Source organism: Nuphar pumila, chromosome 1, assembly GCF_984573655.1.
Source record: "Nuphar pumila chromosome 1, dmNupPumi1.hap1.1, whole genome shotgun sequence".
In the NCBI taxonomy this organism is placed as follows: domain Eukaryota; kingdom Viridiplantae; phylum Streptophyta; class Magnoliopsida; order Nymphaeales; family Nymphaeaceae; genus Nuphar; species Nuphar pumila.
The window spans coordinates 179,541,908-179,565,160 of NC_143249.1; the positions used below are offsets into that span (position 1 = coordinate 179,541,908).

The 23,253-nt window shown below is 38.2% G+C and overlaps 1 protein-coding gene across 1 annotated transcript; it reads left to right on the forward strand.

Annotated features, from left to right (window-relative positions):
• Positions 1 to 8,792: 8,792 nt before the first annotated feature.
• Positions 8,793 to 21,826, forward strand: LOC149851476 (putative serine/threonine-protein kinase At1g54610). The gene is made up of 7 exons (XM_090000861.1): positions 8,793 to 9,462; positions 9,567 to 9,851; positions 15,679 to 15,996; positions 18,356 to 18,583; positions 18,920 to 19,020; positions 19,730 to 19,853; positions 20,892 to 21,826. The coding sequence occupies exons 1-7, from the start codon at positions 9,109 to 9,111 to the stop codon at positions 21,252 to 21,254; spliced, it is 1,773 nt and encodes a 590-aa protein (XP_089856987.1). The 5' UTR covers positions 8,793 to 9,108; the 3' UTR covers positions 21,255 to 21,826.
• The last annotated feature ends 1,427 nt before the right edge of the window (positions 21,827 to 23,253 follow it).

Consider the following 23,253-nt stretch of genomic DNA (forward strand, 5'->3'; position numbering starts at 1 on the left):
TGTAGTTGTTATTGTTGTTTGTTGTTGTTTATGTATTACTTAAAGCCAGAGTTTTGAGTTTGTATCTCAGGGTTATGCCCCAAGTTGCTTAAATTGAATGCTTTGTGGAATAAACCAAGCCGATGCATTCTTATTTAGTGCAAAACACACATTTTGAGGTTTTGATGTTTGGTCCATTTTTTAAAGGAATTTAAAAATCAATGACCCTATTTTTTATGACAAGAAACCTTCGCCAAAGTGAGAAAAAAACCTGGGTGGGGCTCCAGGACCACCCTGCCTCTAAAAACCAGGTCAGTTGGCCTCTTTGAGATTCGATGCCGCTGCCTAGGGCCTAAAATGAAAAAAAATACAAAGCTTATATTGAGGGCCTCCAATGAAACATGGCACATGCTGACGGCCTACAATGAGAAAAAATATGGAGAAGTATGCTTAGGGGCTAGGGCCTCAACTTCTCTTGAGCCGCCCCTACTAAAAGCTAAGGACATGCACCTGCGCTAATGGAGTTTGATCAAAGCAATGGCCCCGTTCTACCACCATGTTTTCACCTACTTATGTGCTTAAAAGGTCTGTTTTCGGTGTTTGTGATTACCCGTCGTGGGGCCTTTGCTTCTAAGCCCATGACAAACCCTATTATAGATTAAAATTGATGAAATATATAAAAACATGCTTCTTGGTAAACAAGCCATGGTAAGGTATACTTACAAGGTCTAATTAAGCAAATAACTCTGCAAGTTGGACCTTGCATTAGATGGTAGAGCACATCTATATAAATAGATAAAAGTCATGAATAAACCCATGTTGGATATGACGGACATTTGAAGCAACTTCTTTTATGTTGTATTTTTTTTTATTTATAACCCGAAGAAACTGCACTCGGCACGAAGACTTGGTCGCGCTACCTCAGCTTACCATACCTATGGTTCATCGTGTCGGCAGCGTAAAACTCTAAGGCTAGGACCCCTGCCCCTAGAGCCTATGCTAAGTGTTGGCTTGCGCAAAGTGATGACATTTCTAGCAGCAAAGTGATGACATTTCTAGCAGCCAAGGCCCCACCCCACTAAGCCAACCCCCCCTTGGGGCGTCTTTTGTTTTGGTTTACATTCAAAAGCCTAACATTCCAAAATGTTCTCAAGTTTTCTTTGAGATTTTTTTTTTTTTTAATAACAAGGAAAAACCATCGTCATGGTTCAGACATCCCGTTAACAGGTTAATAGGTGACACGTTAATCATGGCCCTTTTTTTGGTGTTCAATGTTAGGGATGCAAACGGGTCGGATCCATGAAGCAGGTTTTACAAATTTTGGTTGTTATGGATCGGACTGAATCTTATAACTCCCCCTTGTATTTAGCTGATCCGGATCCAAACTGTTTGCATCCTTATTCACAGTGTAAAACTTTAAGTCCTTATCCACCGGAGATAGTTTCTTGTTGGCTTCGACCTTGTAGCAAGGGACGTATGCTACAATTAGAGATAACATTTTTTCATGTTTGCATTAATATGAAGAATAAAAAATGTGGCACAAACCCAAAATTAGCAAGTTTTAGCCCAATGTTGTCAGCATAGGATCGGACCATACTGATACTCAAGTGAATTGTTCTGAATTGGCCAAAAAATAAGTAAAAATATATGCATCAATCATAATGTGACACGTGTTAAAGCCATTAAAACAATATTAAACTATTAAAAAATAATTTTAAGTAACTTTATAGTTATTAAAAAATAACTGATTCAAGTAGGGATGGTAGTGGATCGGGGTGGGGCCGGGGACAAGGTCTCCACCCTGCCCCGTCTCAAAATCAAGCTCTTCATCCCGCCTTTATTCCTGCACGGGTTTTGATTTTAACCTTCATCCTCGTTTCATATCCTCCATCCCCGGTCTCAACGAGGTGAGGCGGGGCGAACCCCTGTCGGTCCATTGCCATCCCTAAAGAAGGATTTGGGACAGAGCGGGGCGGGGGAAAACATAAATTCATCCTTGCCTCCATCCTAGGGGTGGCAATTTCTGACACGACCCGCCAACCCGCCTCTTAGGCGGGTTCGGGTTGGGCTTAAGCCAACCCGTTTAATAAACGGGTCGACCCGTGTAACCCGTTTATTAAACAGGTCGGGTTCGGGTTGGGGGTATGCCAACCCGTTTAATAAACGGGTTAGGCGGGTGGGTCGACCCGCCAACCTGACCCGCGAACCTGAAAACCCGTTTACCCGACCCAACCCATTTATTAAATGGGTTGGCGGGTCGTGTCGGGTTACCCGTTTATTAAACGGGTCGGGTTCGTGTTTGCCACAGCTGACCCGTTTAATAAACGGGTCGGGTTCGGGTTGAGGTATGCTGACCCGCCAACCCGACCCGATTGCCACCCCTACTCTATCCCCAATCAGGTTTTGATTTTAACCTCCTTTCTGGCCTCCATCCCCATTTCATGTCCTCCATCCTTGCCCCAAACGGGGCGAGGTGATGTGGGGCCCCATTTCCCCCTGGTCCACTGCCATCCCTAGATTCAAGAGTGATGCATATCATTTCTTGGCCGATAAGTTATCACATGGGCAACATGGGTTTAGCCCTAGTTTTTAAACACCAACCAAAGATTGTAGGTGCATGCTCGACAGCACAGGGTCACTTTCAACTGGGTCAGCCATAATTCATTCACAATCAATGGGAGGGTACCAATGTCACCAAACTCATCTTTACTCCCCCAACCCTCCAACTACCCTAGCCAAGGTACATTTGATGAGCAGATGCCCTAGGTCAGAAGCTAGACATGAAATTTGATCAATACCACATGCCCCTAAACTTCCCCCTTTTTGGTGAAAGATATTGGGTACATCCCATGAAAACTTCCCCCTTTTTGGTGAAAGATATTGGGTATATCCCATGATTTAGGGCAAAGGTTGGTTCGACCCCAACTTTCACTCCTTTTGTTAAAGTATCCCATGATCTACGGTAAAGGGATCGTCCTAGTTTGTCCCTTTTTAGGGTACGTTTATTTTGTGGAAAAATAACTATTTTCCCATGTAAGAAACAAACGCAGGAGAATCTGACCATTGATTGGTGAGAAAAATTTTTCTCACTAACCACTGTTTTGAGGGGGAAAACAACGTTTTCGTATCACCTTCCCATTTGATTTTTTTTTTCTGACCGGGTTTGCATACTCTATGTGCATGTTTAAAAATGAGAAAGTATTCATCTTCTTATAAAAACCAATCACTTTCTCAGCTAACTGCATTTCTAATCCGAAGATTGATTGATTTTCCAGTCAACAAGAAAATAAATCATGGTCAAAAGGATTTTGATGAGATTTGAAGTCATACCTCCTTGAATCTAAGCTCCAGATGCAAAATCTAACCTTTGGATCATGTTAACTATTTTCAAAGTTTACTGTAATATGATGTTTTATATCATTTCTATAGACCACCCTTAGAGCCATTGATTTTCAGTCTCAAAAATCAGATCTTATGATGTATTTGACATGATAAAACCATCTAACACAACAAATAAACCATGGTAAACACATCTGTATGGTTAGATCTACCTTGGGGTGTCAACGGGTCGGGTTTGGTTCAGACCTAGGTAGAATTAGACTTGGACCTGATTTTCGGGTATGGTATCAAGTTCGGACTTGGGTCTAATCGGGTTCACTATAAGAGAAACCATACCCGGATCCAATAAGAACTACATGAACTTCCATAACCAGTAAAATAATATTTTTTTTATCATTTTTACATTGAAAATTTGTGGGTCTTAATCGAAACTCTGTTCTAGCCCGAGTTTAGTATAAAATTTCACCAACTATAACAGGATACATGTATTTATCAACCCTTCGAGTTCGGACCGGGGTCTTCTTATTTATCACCGTACCCAAACCCTAAAAGGTTTGGTTTAGGTAAACCCAACCCAAAATCTACCATTTAGTGGCTAAATTCATACAAACAAAAGTGTGTACCACCAATCTATATGGTATCATTGTACAAGATCACCTTATATTTTCCCATATTAATTAGAACTTATAATTAGAGATAGCAATAGATAGAGGAAAACAAGGCCCCACCCCATTTGGATCGAGGATGGAGGACATGAAACAAGGATGGGGGTAGGGATGATGAAGGTTAAAATCAAAACCCATGCGAGGATGGACTTATGCTTTCTCCCGCCCTACCCCATTCCCATCTCGATCCCTATCTTGCCTTGCCCTGCTCCGTCCCCAATCATTCTTTAAGAATGACAATAGATCGAGGTAAAACGGGGCCCCATCATGCCATCGTCCCCTTTGGATTGGGGATGGAGGACATGAAACAAGGGATGGAGATTAAAATCAAAACTCGTGTGGGGATGGAGGGCATGATTTTGAGACGGGGCAGGAGCGGAGACCTTGTCCCTCGCCCCGCCCCATTCTACTACCATCCCTACTTACAATTTGGTGCTCATTTGAAAATTATACTATTGTTTTTATGAGGTTATGTTAGCAACATAATTGGAGGAGGTTGGTGTGGTTTTGATGGAGGAGGAAGTCTTTCATGGTCAAACCTTTGTGTGGATCAACAAAATTCGTGTTGTGGACAATCATTTAAACTTTGGTTTCCTTAATATTTAAAATTTAATGCACATGGCATGAATGTTTTTTTTTAATTAATGGCCATGTAGGGTCATGATAGTATAGGCACAACCCTCAATTTGTTCCAATCACAAATCTCAATATAGGATTTTTCTTGGCAAAGGAAAATCATGAGATCAGGGGTATCAACGGGTCAGGTTTCTCTCAGACCCAGGTGAAACCAGACTGAACCAGATTTTGGGTATGGTATTGAGTCCAGATCCAGGTCTAATTGGGTATGCTATAAGAAAAACCATACCTGAACCGATAAAAACTACATGAACCATACTTGGATCATACCAGGTAAAATAATATTTTTTTATCATTTTTACATTGAAAATTTGTGAGTCTTAATCGAAACTCGGGTCAGGCCCAAGTCTGGTATAAAATTTCACAAACTATACCAGAATCCATGTATTAATCGGACCTTTGGGTCCAGACGAGGGTCTTAATCGGGTCTTCTTATTTGTCACCATACTCGGACTTTTATAGGGTTTGGTCTGGGTCGGGTCCTGGTAAACCCAATCCATTGACACCCCTACTTGAGATACACTAAATATTTTGTTTTGCTAAAAAATGTCAATATGTTTAAATATAATATATATTTTAAAACATATAAACTATATAAAAGTATAAATATTGCATTATTTAACACAATAATATCGTGGTGAGAACATGTTATTCTTAAAGTAGGTGATATTTTCAAAATATCACGTCTTTTAGATTATATCGGGTTTTAAAATTTTCATATGAAAATTTCAAAACTTTAAAAAAACTGCTGATATTTATGACTATGGTTTGAAGGACACCATGGTCTGAGCAAATGACCTTGCAGGCCTCGTATACAAATATGGATGGATATGATATGAACATGAGACACAGATATATGATTTTTACGAAATATTAGATCATGAAAATATTTTCTTAAAACATTTTATTTACAAAAAATGTTATTATTGATATATTTTTGATAAATAATATTTTTTTTCAAATCTATTTTAGTTCCAAGTTATATTCGATAATGCTTTATGTGTAACATGCTTGTTTTTAATTTTTTTTTGTCAGATCCACTTTCACCACTTAAAATTTGGACTTGGATTCGGATCTCATTGCATTTGAGTTTATTCAGAACTTTTGTCGGCATAAGAACAAGCTATATAGGATAGTGTATATGGGATACGACCCGACACTCTGCTACCTGACACGCTATTTCACATTCATATATATTACTTTTAATAGTTTCTAATTGATATTTTGAATAGTAAAAAAAAGTTAAATATTAAAACACCAAAATATATGTTTTTATAAATTAAGTAGTGTTTTAAAACCTTGAATACTCGTTTCTTATATTTGCACTAAATTCAAATTCCTATCCCAATCCATGATACTTAAATTTCATATTCAAAATCTGATCAACCTTTAGATCTCACACAAAATTGAAATTGCCTCGTTTGTATGAAGTGCTATATTAAGCTTACATCACAAGGACACGCCATTTTGGTGGACCATCCCCAGTGACACTATTGGATGTGCTCGAAGACATGGCATGGACATTGAGGACATTATTTGAATAGTAATAATTTAACTCATAATGCAATAAAAAAATATTTTATGTATTAAAATAACAAAAAAAATGCTTCACTGATAAAAAAATATAAAAAAAATGGTATATAAAAAAATATATAAAAAAATGGTATATTCAAGTTTTTTGTTTTCAGAATTGCACGTGGTCATTGCGTGTCACGTGTCAGGTCGTGCCCATATCTTTGTGACTAGGGGTGTCAATGGGCCGGATTTGTTTCAGACCCAGTAGGAACTAGACTTGGACTAGATTTTCAGGTATGGTATCGAGTTCGGACCCGAGTCTAATTGGGTCCACTGTAAGAAAAATTATACCCAGACCCGTTAAGAACTATATGAACCAAAGTCGGATCATACCCGATAAAACTGTATTTTTATCATTTTTACATTGAAAATTTGTGGGTCTTAACCAAAACTCGGGTCGGGTCAGGGTTCTGGTATACAAATTTACAAACTATACCCAAGTCCATGTATTAATCAGACTTTCGAGTATGAACTCGGGTCTTTTTATTTATCATCATATCCGGACCCTATAGTGTTTGGTTTGAGTTGGGTTTGGATAAACCAGACCCGTTGACAACCCTATTTGTGACTAGATATTAAGTGGACCTCTAAAGGAACCGGATCCTGATAATCTCTTAAAAACTTCCCAAAGCCCTTTGGATCCATACTCAGCCAAGACGCATGAACTTGGTGCGCATGCAAACATTACTCGTCCTCTGCAAAGAGCGTAATCAACATATCCATCATTTTCTAAAATCTTAGGGGTATATGATGGGAATCCCATAAATTATCCCAATGAGAGCGGTTCGCGCCAGAAAGCCATAAATGAGAGTACCAGGAGAGTTACCTAAATGCCCTAGTTTTCGGCCCAAATTACTAAGCGTAGTAAATATCTAAAATACCCTTAAATGATTTTTTTACCTTTTTTCACGGTTTATTTTAATTTCAAATGCCCGCACCAAACTCTTTATCTTAATTATTATACCCACCATAATTTTGAAATTTTCAAAAAGACCCTCAACTCTTGTCGCTTTTAAGCAAATATATACAACCATTTACCTCCTACTAGGGGTGTCAACGGTCAGGTTTGGTTCCAATCCAGGTGGAACCAGACCTGGTCCCGATTTTCTGATATGATATCGGATCTAGACCCAAGTCTAATAGAACTCATTATAAATAAACCATACCCAACCCCCTTAAGAACTACATGAACCAGACCCAGTCCATACTCGATAAAATAATATATTTTTAGCATTTTTAACATTGAAAATTTGTGGGTCATAATCTAAACTAGAGTTGAGCCCTGTTCTGGTATAAAATTTCACAAACTATACCCGGATCCATGTATTAATCGGACATTCAAGTCAGGATACAAGTCTTAATCAAGTCTTTTTATTTATCACCATACCCGAACCTTATAGGATATAGTCCAGGCAAACCTGACCCATTAACACCCCAACCTACAATCCTTAGTTTAACTTCATGTTAGTGTTTGTTATGATTCTTATGAAAACTAGAACTATAGTTAACTTGCATTATTTTGTCTATACAATTTTTTTTATTTTTTATGATTGACATAAATGTGATTTTCAGTTTTAAAACATACCAAATGTTCATTGCTATACCAACCGGGCTCCCCTTGTTTGGTAGGAGCAGCTAGTGCACTTCACCTTGTGTTGGGACGTTGCAAGTTCAAATCCCAATGGTATCGTTGTATAACTGGTAGGGGTCTGCCTAACCTCAGCTCGCCTATAAAAAAAAATGTTCATTGCTATCGAGCATCAAAATCACTAGTGTAAGACAAGTTAAGGAATGGAGATCCAATGATCGAACCGAGTAACTTGCAAGGATCTTGGCCCAATCACTGGAATTGATTACCTTTGCTAGGTACTTGATGAGTATCGGATTTGTTTCAGGGTTGCAAATAAGTTGGGTTCAAGAATCCATCTTTGTAAATTTTGGCCGTTTCAGACCTGAACTAACCCGGCTCTCCAATATATTTTGGGATCTGAAACCCGATCCATTTGCATCCCTAATTTGCTTGCACCATGTTAAGAGGTTGAAGCTATACTCTTGGAGAATTAGTTGAAAATGTGTCCTCTGTCCTTTTATCAGCCACCTTCATTTGACATATATTAGAGAATAGTGGACTTGGGAAAAAGGTGCTAACCCGGTGGTTCTATGTTCAAATCTCATTGGGTGTGGGAGTGCCTTCAACTAGTGGGTTCTATAAGGGTTTGGGTGTCATGCCTTATTCAGGGTTTACTTCGCGGGAAGGACTAGGAATGTCAATGGGTCAGACTTGGATTGGATCTAGGCATTACCAAATCTGACTTAATCAGAGTAAGATGAAAAAAGATAAAATCGAATCTGGATCCGACTAGTCGAAAACCCGACATTTACACTTAATCAAATTTGGATCTTAATCAGATTCGGATTTCAATAAAAAATTAATACCAAATTCGAGGATTCATTTGGGTTAAAAAGTTTGTGAGGTATTTGAGAAAATGAGAAAGTTTTTGTGGATATATTAATTAAGACTAAAATTTTCAGGTTATCTGAAAATTATCCTTTTTTTTTCGTAAAGAGAAAATAAAGAATTTCACCCCCTCTCTCTCTCACACACGCGCACAGAGTGAAGACAGAGCGTCTTCTGCTCTGATCCGTTAGGGTTTCGGCTACCGGAAAGCGGTTTTCCGTACTCAAATTTTGGCCAGTCAGACCACAAGGTGAAACTGGTGAAAGTAAACTAGTCTCTGATTAAGAATAGTGGTTTTCAGACGGAGTAGTCTTGGCAGAAAGAAAACGGAAAACCGCCACTGGTTCTTCCACTCTCCCGCTGCCGAGCTCCCGCTGCCGAGCTCCCGCTGCCGAGCTCCGGCTTTAGGGGGCTGAGAGATCTCAACGCTTAGCTCTGCCTCACGGATACACGGCCATGGGATGCGCGTTAGGGAAGCCGGCGGCGGACGCTTCCGACGGGCTGAGGCCGGCGAGATCGGCGGCGGGTTCCGGCCGGAAGGCGGTGGCGGCGAAGCTCGAGGACGAGGCGGAGGCTTTGAGGTTGAGGGCGAAGGGAGTCCTGGAGAAGGGGCGGGAGGCGGCGGAGGCGGCAGAGGAGAGGAGGGAGCGGCGGAGGGCGAAGTCGAACCCGCGGCTGAGCAACCCGTCGGGCCACCTCCACGGGGAGCAGGTGGCGGCCGGCTGGCCGTCCTGGCTCTCGCAGGTCGCCGGAGAGGCGATCAACGGATGGGTTCCCCGGCGCGCCGATTCGTTCCAGAAGCTCGACAAGGTCCCCAGGGTTTCCGTACTCTCTTTCTTCCGATCGATTCTCTTGGATTCTAGGGTTTTTCTTTGTTTGTTCTTTCTCTGAATTCTTTCCGTGGATTGGTTCAGATAGGACAAGGGACGTACAGTAACGTTTACAAGGCGAGGGATCTCGTTACCGGGGAGGTTGTTGCGTTGAAGAAGGTGAGATTCGATAATCTGGAGCCCGAGAGCGTGAGATTCATGGCGAGGGAGATCCTCGTGCTCAGGAAGTTGGATCATCCGAATGTGGTTAAACTGGAGGGCTTGGTGACCTCCAGAATGTCGTGCAGCTTGTATCTCGTTTTCCAGTACATGGAACACGATCTTGCCGGGCTGGCAGCTTGCCCCGGGATCGAATTCACGGAGCCTCAGGTTCGCGTGCAGACTCGTCTTTCTGGTTTTGGTGTTTGTTCTCGGCATGTTCTCTCTTTGTTTTGTGCTGGTGGTGTTGTTATTTGTCTTGAACTTTCTCTTGATCACGATTTTGTTTCGCCTACTCGAGAATGCTACTCGGAATTTGTTTTCAGTGTCTATTTCTATTACTTGGTAGTCTTCTGACTGACCACCATTATGGATTCTATTTTTAACGGATGCACTGCTTATTTCTTGGACGTGATTGTGATTGGCAAAGTTTGGCCTACCTCCATTATTGAACTCGAGGGAATTCTACCATCAAACACTAACGATTTCTTAGAGTGCATTGAATTGGAGGTTCTTTGCACATGCGTACTATGCGCCATGTAAATCATATCATTAATGATAGAAGTACATATTTTCAATTCATGCAGATTCTTCGATATTAAAGGAAAGAAGAAGTCATTGGAGCGGAATAGCTATTCTTTTAACAACCAGAATAGCTATTCCTTTAACAACCTCTAGATTATTGTGTGAGCAAGGGAAATACTTCAAGAAGTTATGCAGGGGCATCCTGTATTGCTAAATAGAGCACCTACTTTGCATAGATTAGGCATACAGGCGTTCCAACCTATTTTATTGGAGGGGCGAGCTATTTGTTTACATTCATTGGTTTGTAAGGGATTCAATGCATGCTACTCTATTTTCAATCTTCCATCCTCACCAGGACTTAACACAAAGGGGTTACCGTGGGCGAGGATTTGGTTAGGCCTTCAGAACTCAACACCTCTTCCGTTTCTGGCTTCATTCTGGAGCGAGGAAAACTAGAGAATGTCTTATATTCTCAAATATTCCTAGATCAAGTTTGGTCCTTTCTCTGTTTACCGCTTTGTAAAATCTTCACCTGAACTCTCCTCCACAATTGGGCGACTGAGTAACTATACTTTGATGAAATGAGATAACACATCATCAAACTTTGGGCTTGTTTTTATGGCCTGTCCACCTGAGAGAAGGATTCACATGAGAATCCTATTATTGAGAGAATGATTCCCACTTCTCAATGTGTGGATCATTTTCTCATGGCTTATGAGAGAATCTCTCTCAATTAGTCAAATGTGAATCATTCTCTCAGGTGGGTCATGAGAACGATGTTTTCAAGGTTGCAAAAGGTGTAGGTCATGAGAATCATTCTCTCATATTTGTGAGAGAATACTTCTCACCGGTGCCTGAGCAAATATTCTCTTTATGACGACTTCCTTACCACAATTTAATGCAATCCTAGCATATTTCTAGATTCATACATCCCACTATAGTTTTTAAGCAACAATAGCATCAAATAATAACAATTAAGTTGGACCATACTTAAAGTGATGATTGGATGCTCGATGGGTCAAGAGTCACAAATCCTTTAACTTAGGCTCTAATACCAAACTTGTAATGCCCCAATTTTTTAAACCAAAAATTTTAGGAAGATTTTTTTTTTCAAATTCCTTTTTCACGATTTTTAAGAAATCAGTAAAAACTCTTTTTAAATACAGTTCAAGCCTTGAGCATGTTACAGTTTACAACTCACACATATAAAACTAGAATAATTGAATCAAATCATCAATTGAATTGCAATAAATCAAAATAAATCAAATATTAGTCTTTCAAATATCAGAATTTACATGACTAAAGGAAAATAATACAACAACAACAACAACAACAACAACAACTACGCCTTCATCCCAAAACAATTGGGGTCAGCCATATGAACCAAACAAGAAATTCATTTTGGGTCTTCCACATGAATCCTTTTCCTCCAATCATTTCTATCCAATGCCATGTCCTCGGTGAGGTTCAAAGCATTCATATCCTTTCCTATCATCTCCATTCAAGTCTTCCTAGGCCTACCCCGACCTCTTTTAACTAATATATTTTCCCATTTCTCCAACCTTCTAACTGGAGCATCATTAGGCCTTCGCCGAATATGTCCAAACCACCGTAAACGATTCTCTCGCATCTTATTTTCAATGGGTGCAACACCTACCTTCTTACGTATCTCCTCGTTCTGAATCTTATCTTTTATTGTATTTCCACACATCCATCTAAGCATCCGCATTTCAGCTACACTCATTTTTTTTAATATGATGTCTCTTGGCAGCCCAACATTCCGTACCATATAGTAAAGCGGGTCTAATAGTCGTCCTATAAAACTTTCCCTTCAACTGCAATGGCATTTTACGATCGCACAACACTCCAGTTGCACTTTTCCATTTCATCCACCCAACCTTTATCCTATGATTTACATCTCCATCAATTTCTCCATACTTTTGAATGATGGATCCCAAATATTTGAAATAATCATTCACCGGTATTTCTTGCTCACCAAGCTTCACTACACTCCCATCACTACTTCGTTGCTTACTAAACCGACATTCCATATATTCAGTCTTACTCTTACTCAACTTAAAACCTCTAGCTTCCAATGTCTGTCTCCATAATTCTAACTTAGCATTAACCCCAGCTCTAGACTCATCAATCAAAACAATATCATCAGCAAACAACATACACCACGGTACATTTTCTTGAATTGATCTCGTAAGCTCATCCATCACTATCGCAAATAGGAAAGGGCTTAAAGCAGATCCTTGATGTAACCCAACCGTTATCGGAAAATTGGTTGTCACCCCTCCACAAGTGCGGACATTGGTTACTACTCCTTCATACATATCTTTAATTATACTAATGTACTTTAGGGAAACACCTTTCTTCATCATTGTCCACCAGAGAACGTCCCTAGGTACTCTATCGTATGCCTTCTCTAAATCAATAAAAACCATATGCAAATCTTTGTTCCTCTCTCTATATCTTTCAATAAGTTGTCTAAGAAGATGTATAGCTTCCATAGTTGATCTTCCAGGCATAAAACCAAATTGATTCTCCGATATCATGACAACCTTCCTCAACCTAGACTCAATCACCCTCTCCCAAAGTTTCATAGTATGACTCATGAGTTTTATACCACGATAGTTTGTGCAATCTTGTATATCACCCTTATTCTTATATAAAGGCACCAAAGTACTCTTCCTCCACTCATTAGGCATCTTATTTGTTCGTCAAATCAAGTTAAAAAGATTTGTCAACCATTCTAAACCTTTCTCTTCCAAGCATTTCCAAGCCTCGATAGGTATACCATCTGGTCCAACTACCCTTCTAGATTTCATTTTCTTCAAAGCCTCTGCAATTTCTTTCTTTTGAATCTTGCGCATGAAGTCACGATTTATCTCATGAAAAGGAATGGAGAAGTCTCCAAAATCTTGAGCATGACTATCATTAAATAGCTTATCAAAATAATCTTTTCATCTCTCCTTAATCTCCTCATCTTTAACTAAAACCCTTTGCGTTTCATCTTTGATACATCTAACCATACCCAAATCCCTCGATTTCCTATCTCTCATCTTTGCAAGCCTATAAATATCCTTCTCGCCTTCTTTGGTATCCAACTTGTCATAAACCTCCTTATATACCTTAGCCCTCGCGTTTCGAATTACTTTTTTAGCTTCCTTCTTTGCTATCATATACTTCTCCAAATTCTCATTATCACGACTCTTACTTAGATTTCTATAACACTCTCTTTTAACCTTAATAGCTAATTTGACATCCTCGTTCCACCATGATGTATCCTTACCTAGTGGTGCACCGCCTTTAGACTCACCCAATATCTCCTTAGCCACTTTTCTCATGTCACCCGCTATCTTATTCCACATTGATTCTGAATCCTCCTCGAGACACCAATCAACTTCCTTAACTACCTGCTCTACAAACATTCCTTGTTTAGCTCCTTTCAGTGCCCACCACTTAATTCTAGGATCTATCCTATGTCTATCCCTTTTGCGGCATTATCTAATTCTAAGATCTAAAATTAAGACTCTATGTTGTGTAGCTACACTTTCTCCCGGTATAACCTTACAATCGATGCAACAACCCCTATCTCTCTTTCTAAGTAGGAAAAAATCTATCTGACTCGTATTAACCTCACTTTTAAATGTTACTAGGTGAGACTCCCTCTTCCTAAACCAAGTATTTGCTAAGATCATATCATAGGACAAACAAAAATCTAAAATCCTTTCTCCACTTTCATTTCTTTCTCCTATACCATAGCCTCCATGGATACTCTCAACTCCATTTCTACTAATGCCTACATGTCCATTAAGGTCACCGCCGATGAAAAGTTTTTCTCCATAAGATATCCCTTGTACTACTCCATCTAAATCTTCCCAAAATTGATGCTTAATGGAATCATCTAAACCTACTTGAGGTGCATAAACACTAATAATATTAATAATATCCGTACCTAATACTAATTTAATAAGTAAAATTCTATCACCCTTCCTACGGACCTCAACTACATGATCTATAAACTGACGACTCATAACAATCCCTACTCCATTCCTATTCCTATTTATTCCTGTATACCAAATCTTATATCCCCAAGGTTCTATCACTTTTGCTTTCTCACCTACCCATTTGGTCTCTTGTAGACATAAAATATCAATCTTTCTCCTACACATAACATCTACTAACTCTACCAACTTACCAATTAAAGACCCTATGTTCCAAGTGGCTAACCTAATTTTATGGTCTTGGACTAACTTCTTTACCCCCACCCGTCCAACAAAGTGAGGGAACCCTTGCCTATTTGACACCACACCCGGGCGCCGATGTGACACGTCGCTTCTGGGCGACGACCTAGCAACCCTTGCCCATTTATCACTGCCTCCGGGCCTAGAGAGTACAGCGCGTCTCTCAGTAGGGAACGCCCCAACGAAATTCTCATATTGGTTCATTTTCATAGGGTATGACTAAGTTTTTATGCTGGCTGTCACAGGCCTACCGCAACCCTCCTCCTTTATCCGGGCTTGGGACCGGCAGTGTATAATAAAGTAAATAAAATGATTTAGTTCATTCAACAGCCTAAAGGAGTGCAACCCTCTTGATGCCACCCTGAGTTTCCTGTCATCGCCTTCTAGCTTATTCGTTACTTGAAATATTAAAATGTAGGGGCATTAGCCACAACCCCAGTAAAAAAATACTCTATACATAGTCATGAAAAAAACACAAATACATAAAGCATACATCTTTCTCAATGCAAATAAATCATAGCATGTCATAGCATATAAACTCAACAAACTTAATGAACATTGATGCCTGTTAATGTAATGAGAGTTTCGTTTTCCAACAAGTATTCAAAGCATTATGTTTGGTGTCTAGGCTAAATATCGGTCTATCCTTATCATTCACAATTCTCCCTGCTCGCTGAAGTTTCACCTTGTATCTTGCTTCCTCCTTGGTAAATCCAAAATTTACAAGGTGCAACACCACCTGTACAAAACACACCATTCATCCAATAAGTAGTCTTCATAGGTCCATCATTCTTATTTGAATTTAATGTTGATGCAACTGTTCCATCAACTATTGTGTATCACACTTTGTGGTTGGCATTGCAATCAGATTGCAGAAATGATGCTTTTCTTGTTTGGCACTTTACAAAATGACTATATCACTTGAGTTTTTTGTTGATTCTCTTCAGTCTTCATTGAGACCATGCAGGATATATTTAGATTTAAATAATTTGCTATAGTAGTATTGACTTTCATTCTGGATAGTGGCTTATTTCTGACAAGCATGGGTCGATTGTTTGCATGTTTCATTTTTTGAATGCACCTTGCTGATGGAAATAATGATCCTTCCTGCTTTCTTTCTATCAAACATTACATTGATTTATGGTTAATGGTACATATCTAAGTTTCAAGTTAAATTTATTGTTTCTATCCTTAATTCAGAACTGTTAATTTTGTTGCAGGTCAAATGCTACGTGCATCAGTTACTCTCAGGTCTTGAGCATTGCCACAGCCAAGGTGTCTTGCATCGTGATATCAAGGGTTCAAATCTACTGCTTGATAATGCAGGAATTCTGAAAATTGCTGATTTTGGTCTAGCTTGTTTCTATAATCCTGACCATGTGCAACCTATGACTAGTCGAGTTGTAACTCTATGGTATCGTCCTCCAGAGCTTTTACTTGGGGCGACACATTATAGTGTAGGTGTTGACCTTTGGAGTGCAGGCTGCATTTTGGCAGAGTTGCTAGCTGGAAAGCCAGTTATGCCAGGGCGGACAGAGGTAAGCATCATAGAACTATCCAACTTTTGTTGTTTCATTTCTTTTTGGCTTTAATCTAGTTTTGACAGCAGGCTTTTAAAGATGGTAGATCTATGTACATTGCTTGTAGGTTTAGTGTTACCTCTTCTATTGATTCTCATAAAAGTAGCTTTTTTTCTCTTTTTTCTTTTTTCCTTTTTCAGGAGGGAGAGGGGTGTTTCTTGGTTTAGATGATTGGGTCAGTTCTTTGAAACATATCGTACTTAATGACCTGCAGGGTTCTTTGTAGCTACAGAAAATGCTTAGGGCTACCAAACAACGTTTTCATTAGTAAACTAGGATCTAGCACAAGAATCCATGGCAAACTTAAACCGTGAAAATAAGTATATTTAATAAGAAGCACTTCATAGTTCATACCCAGGAAAGGTTTAGCAAATCCCAATCCTTTGGCACTAAAGTCATCATCTGTGTCAATTATGTCATCAACATAGATTTGTAATATTCCTCTAAAAAAGAACACAAAATTCTAAATATTAGTGCCAATTCTTAAAGTACTTTCTGGAGTCCTTACATGGATTATTAAAGTTGTATTACGTACTTGTGAAAGAGTTACGGGTTATGAAGTTGATGTTGCATATAATCTTCTTCAAAGAGATCCTGATGTAGAAAGGCATGTGGAGCATCCATCTAGAAGAGAACTGAACCATGTATTCCAGTTATTGATACTATAATTATGCACAAAAAATGTCATCCAAGCTATGTCACATGGACATGCAAATAGATATAACAAGGATTTTGGTAACAAACATGACAACTTTACAAAACGAGATGCTTGTATTTAGACTAAAAACAATTTTTTAGTTATTATAGACTTGCCTACTTTTTCTTGTTCCACGTCAAACATCCTGGTTCAAAGGAAGTTGCCTTTTTGGCCTTTGTTAACATGACCCACCATGCATTCTTTTAATAATAAAAATAAATGTTGAAGTGGAGAGAGAGAGAGAGAGAGAGAGAGAGGGGTGACTAGGGCCCCGTAGCATGTGGCCCAGCAATTTAGACACCATACTGGCCATAGGTCTGGCCCGTCAACAGGATGGTTAGCCAGCATTACTAACATTTTTGCTCCAATCTTACAAGTACTAGCTAGAATTGTATTTTTCCCTTTACAAATTTTTTTTGTTAGGTGAAGTTTTTTGTCGAAAGTACTTTTTTTTTGTACTTGCAGGTAGCTCTATGCAATTTATATGCACATAGATGAATATGATTATTGTAGTTTTAGGATTATATTTGTCTGTCTCTCATCCGCATTCTTCTTCTTCTTTTCCATGGAAGCAAGATCTGGAACTGGAGCATGTTTTAAGCCCAGAAAAGTGCAAACCAGAACCCCCATACAGACCTCCCACCATTCAACAACAAATCTGGGTATATACATGAAATGCATAAATATTTTGAAGCACATAGCCACATAAGGCTAAGATTTAGCTTTTGGAATTATTGATGCTGTATTTTGAGCTCTTTGATGTGCTGAATGTGCTCTTCACTATAGAATGCATTATGGATAGACTCCAACTGTATGGGGAGTCCTTGATGCTAATTTCATTAAGGTGATTTTGTGTCTATAAGTTGATTCTGTTCTCCTGGTGGAGCTATAATCATTTGTGAGAAACAAAAATTTCATCTCTTGTTTAGGATGGAAACTGACTTCATTGTTCTGATGAGCAGACATGAAGTGAAATAACAAGACCTTACAAAGAAAAAAAAGAGAAGAAACTTAAGTGATTTAAAAAATAAGTTATTGTTTGGGATTTTGTTTTGTTGGTAATCCTCCTCTAGATGACTCTTATGTATTGTAGGAACTGTTGTCTCATTAGCAATCAATTGACACATGATTTTCTGCTCAGTCAATTCTTGCATATGAATAACTTAGGTTGTTTATATAGAATAACTACTGAAAGTTGTGTCTGTCAATAGGGATTCTGTTGCCAACATTATTCTATGTGCTGATTAAACTTTCACATCGATGGGGATGTTATTCCTCATAAAAAATAAAGCTGAATATCTTGACATTGCATTGTTTATAAATTTTGTGGAATCAATTGTAGTTGATGGCTATCAATTGTAGATGATGGCTTAGTCATTATCTCTTTTATGCATGCATGTGTATATGGAGACATGCACATTTACGTCTGTGGCTTTTTTGTCTGGTATTGTCTTAGCATTTGCTTATGCTCTAGTTTCTCCTAGTTTCTTCATCGATATTATCTTTTTCTCCAGCATGAATGTATATTTTCAGTATCACTTTCTTGGTTGGTCTCATCTTCATTCATTTACTCATTCTCATAGTTTCTTCATTGATATTAGTCTTTTTCAATGTTTGTAGGTGGAGCAGCTGCATAAGATCTTTAAGTTATGTGGGTCACCTTCAGAAGAGTACTGGAAGAGATCAAAATTACCACATGCAACAATTTTTAAGCCACAGCAACCTTATAAACGCTGTATTGCAGAGACATTCAAAGCTTTTCCACCTTCTTCACTTCCTCTTATTGAAACACTTCTTGCAATTGACCCAGCTGAACGAGGCACTGCCAGTTCTGCGTTGAAAAGTGAAGTTAGTTCCACAACAACATTTTGATTTCAAGGCTTTCATAAAGTGTCTTTGTCATATTCTTTTTGCAATATTTCGTTTTACCAGGTTCATATTCCACTACGGTCATCTTATCGAATTTTTGTTGGTCACTGGTTATTTTAAAGGGGTTATGTTATGTGGCATACTTTCCCACAGAGAAAATCTTGGCAGTGGCATAAAAGGCAGTCCAACTTGCCACCTACTATGCGTGTCTAGTGTAGTTTCTGGTGTAATGTAGTTCTTGTATTCATTAACTGGTAGTTCTCTTCAAAATGATTTTGCTGAATGGGTGGAATTTTGCTATATTGATGAGTGCAGTTCTTCACCACGAAACCTTTTGCTTGCGAACCATCAAGTTTGCCTAAATATCCTCCCAGCAAGGAGATGGATGCTAAATTAAGGGATGAAGCAGCTAGAAGGTGGATCTCCTTTTTTTGTCATATTTCAATCTATTCCATAGATATTGGGATACTTTTCAGAATATCATGATAATCTCTTTATATTTTATTCATGAATATTGCTTCATGGATATTGTTTATATTTTCTTCATGCCATATTGCAATCGTTTGAACATGTTGTGATGTTATGATTAAAACAATGTTTCATGATAATGTTCTCGATGTGATATTATTCTTTATATAGACCAAAAAAATGAAAAACTATCAAGAAATACTTTAGCCAAGAAGATTTTCAAGCGCAATAACATGTCTTGGGATCATGAATTTCTCCTGGTTTTACCATCAAGAAATTGGAAGAAAGAGGTTTACTTGAGATTTTAGAGTTTAAAATTTGAATTTATCATAAGAATTGCAAATTGTACATTAGTATCTCTTCAACAATGTTTTTGGTAGATTTTCCTGTAATATTTGTTTTTCAAAATGAGACTGTTCGGTTAAATTTTCCTGAGATATTTGTTTTTCAAATGAGATTATTTTTTTCCCTATATGTTCCTTTTTCTTTTCTCAAACTTAGAAGGTATTTACCCAAGATTGTTTTGGCAAAAGGCAATTTGTTTGGATCACTCAAGAAACTCATTGCCAGTGATGTCTTGGGAACAATATTTGGTTTCTATAATTTGAAAAGTATAACCTTGCTAGTCTGACGATACTTTTTCACTTTGGTTACTAGGCAAAGAGGTCTTAGTGGAAGAGGTAATGGTGGTGATGGTGTCAAGAAAGTACGGACTCGTGAAAGAAGTAACAGGGCTGTGCCAGCTCCTGAAGCAAATGCAGAGTTGCAAACCAACTTAGATGTAAGTTGTCTGAACTTTATATATATATCCTTGTGGGTAAGGAACCCCCTAGTAAAAAATTGGAATATTTTAATTTTTTCATTTTTTTGCACATCTAACCCTCCAGATATGATCTACATATTAGCTTTAGTAGAAACTGACCTTTGGATCATGTTTTTCTTATGTATATGTGAGATTTTACAATGGTTAAAAATTAATGGCCTATAATGTACCAAATTTTCAAACCTCAAAAAAACTTATTTTTACATTGTAAAACAATGATCCAAGGGTCAATTCTTACTATTTTGACTATGCTGAACACATCCATGAAGTTAGATTTGGTCAAAACAATCTCTCCCTATGAGTTCCAACTAGAGGGTTCCTTACCCACGAGGATAGCAAATATTACCCCATATATACTCATCCTTTGCAGTGTGCACTGATGATAAATGCTGCTTTTTTTTTTAAAGGAATGTTTTGTCACCTTGGTTTTACTAGATCCATGACTAACAAATATAAAACATTATTTCTTTGTATGAGTGGATAAGAGAGACAGTTAGAGAACTTTTTATTGACTCTAGCTTGACTCTTGACCAGTTTGATTGTTTGATTAGATGCATCTTTTATACGGTCTTACACTTGGAATATCTAAATAGAACTCTAGAAACATTGTCGTTCCATGAACCCATGACTTTGTCATTTTGATTCCAACAACCTTGTTTGATTCAAACAAGTCATGAGTCAACCTGGAGAATTATCAAAGGCCGTGTTGCATACACTGGAATCTGGTTCATTTTGATCCTTGTTTTGTGAAACTAAAGCACAAAAGGCCAGATAGGAGTCATAATTTTGATTCATGACTTGTTTGATTCAAACAAATCATGAATCAACCTGTAGAGTTATCAAGGGCCGTGTTGTATGCACTAGATCATTTTGAATCTTGGTTTGTGGAACTAAAGCACAAAAGGCCAGATAGGAGTCATTTGAAGATGTGAAGCTTGTTCTCGTACATGGCTTTTGTTAATGCAACATTATCTGATTGTTTTTTTTTTCTTTCAGCGGAGGCGTTTATTAAACCAAGCAAATGCTAAGAGCAAGAGTGAGAAGTTCCCGCCTCCTCATCAGGATGGATCTCTTGGCTATCCCATGGATCCATTGAATAATGAACAGTCCTTTGAAGTGTCTGATGCATCATTCACGTCAACGACTTTCAATTTTGCCAAAGCACCAGCAGTGTCATGGTCTGGTCCAATACCAAACCCTGTGGCTGCTGGACCTCCTCAACGTTCATCAACATTTATCTCAAAGCTCTCTTCAGCTGCGTTTCCTATGGGACTTAGGAAAGATAAAATTGATGGGGGAAGAACAAAAGGTAAAGAGAGAGTCTCGGAGGTTTTTGGTGGCAGTGGTGGTCATGTGTAGAAAGATCTGCAAAGAAGGTAGCATTTCCTATGAGCTACAACTCAGGTTGTTTTTCCCTCTTTTCCTACCATTATTTTTACACTCACCAGCAGATCGGTGCCAGCGGTTGTTGGTTGCAGTCATGGCAAAACCTGCCATAATCTTCCCTCCTGTGAATGTGTACAGTCATTGGAAGCCAGGTTGGGCATCTACATTAGGAACTTGCTAGGATCTTCCAAGGTGAATAGCATTTTTTGTTGCCCCTCCGCTTGTTATTTTTGTTAGTGCTTTTTTTGTAGTTCTTGGAATGATCCTATAGGCTAGGGTAGATCATCATCATTATGTTCTTTGTATTCCTCTTTGCCTAAGATGGATGATCATCCTTCTAGAGGGACCTTCCCCTCAACATTGGGAAATCTTGGTCTCTTTGCTGTTGTAGGATCAAGAAGTATCTTGAAAAAGTACAATAAGTGTATAAGCGGTTACTGAGCTCTCTCTCTCTCTCTCTCTCTCTCTCACACACACACACACACATAGAATACTATGTTTTCATCCATTTTGGCATTCTATTTGACCTTTGTCATGTGGTGAAATTGGATAATTTTTGTGATTCATGCTCTCTTTTCATCTCCTCAAACATATGTATTGATGACCATCGACCGTTATACTTGCTTCAGTGTGCACATTTTCAAGGACATCATGTCCTGGATAATCCTCATATATAAATAGCCTGTGCTTCATGTTATAGCGCATTAGCAAAGGCACACTATATTTAACTGGCCATGGTTTAATCCCACAGGCCATGTCCATTACAAATTAAAACTACAGTTGCAGAGGAAGAAATGGGTGTGAGAAGCGATGTTCGAAGCATGAATCGAGAAGTGTTTAGAAAATGTCTTGATGTGTGAAGCACTGAAACATGAAGCTTTAGGAAGCATAAGGGAACAATTTGTTTAATTTTGTTTCGATGTTTGAATAGTGTATTGATGTATTTAATACTGTTTATTTTTGTTTTGGCCCTTGAATTAATTTTTTAGTATTTTAGTTATCTTTTGAACCATCATTAACATACATATTTCTTGCTTTAATTCAAGGAAAAATTCCATTTAGGTGCCAGCTTTTTGCCTCTAATTCTAAAATGAGCCTCACAGCTCTGAATTTTTTGATATGGGCCTCTGGTTTTCTTTTTTGATATGGGCCTCTGGTTTTCTGGAAGCTGCCAAATAGAGATCTACCTTTATTGTTATCTATTTATTTCAGGTTAAATTTCAAGTCAAAATACAATAATACTCTTCATAATCAAATGTTCAAAATATTTATGTCATGTTATGAGAGGAAATGGGTTTTTTTATTCTAAAGGACAATATGGGAGATAAAAAAACACGTTTCTCAAGATGATGTTTGTCAACCTGAGGTCTCTATTTGGCATTTCTCAGGAAACCTTTGGCCGATATCAGGAATTTCAGAAAAGTGAGGTCCACTCTTGAAATCCGGACAAAATTTTGGCCTCTAAATGAAATTTCCCCTAGTTTAAATAGAATGCAAAGCACGTCCGCTGTCCTTCTTGCTCATCAGCAAATCATGATTAAGTGGAAAAGCTATCGGTCAACCTTGGCAGTCAATCTTTGACTAATTGTGATTAATCGGCATTTGAATGCATCACAATTAATTGGTACTAATCCTTCACATCGAATTTTTGTACATAATTCTAAATAATTAAAGAAAAGATAATGAATCCCATCATGTAAAGGTTAAGAAAATGAAAAGTTGAAACTAGTAACAATGAAAGCTGATGATGTGTACTAAGCCTATTTCATAATAAATGTAATTAGTTTGATCTATATTACTAGGTGTTAGGGTAAGATCACACAAAAAAACATGATCATTTTTTTTATTTTTTTATTCTTTCAATTGAAGACGTTTAGATTTAAAAATTGTTCAAAATAATTTATGATCCAAATAACAATAAATTTGATTTAATTCATTGTTTGTAAATATATAACGCTGTTGTATTTATCAT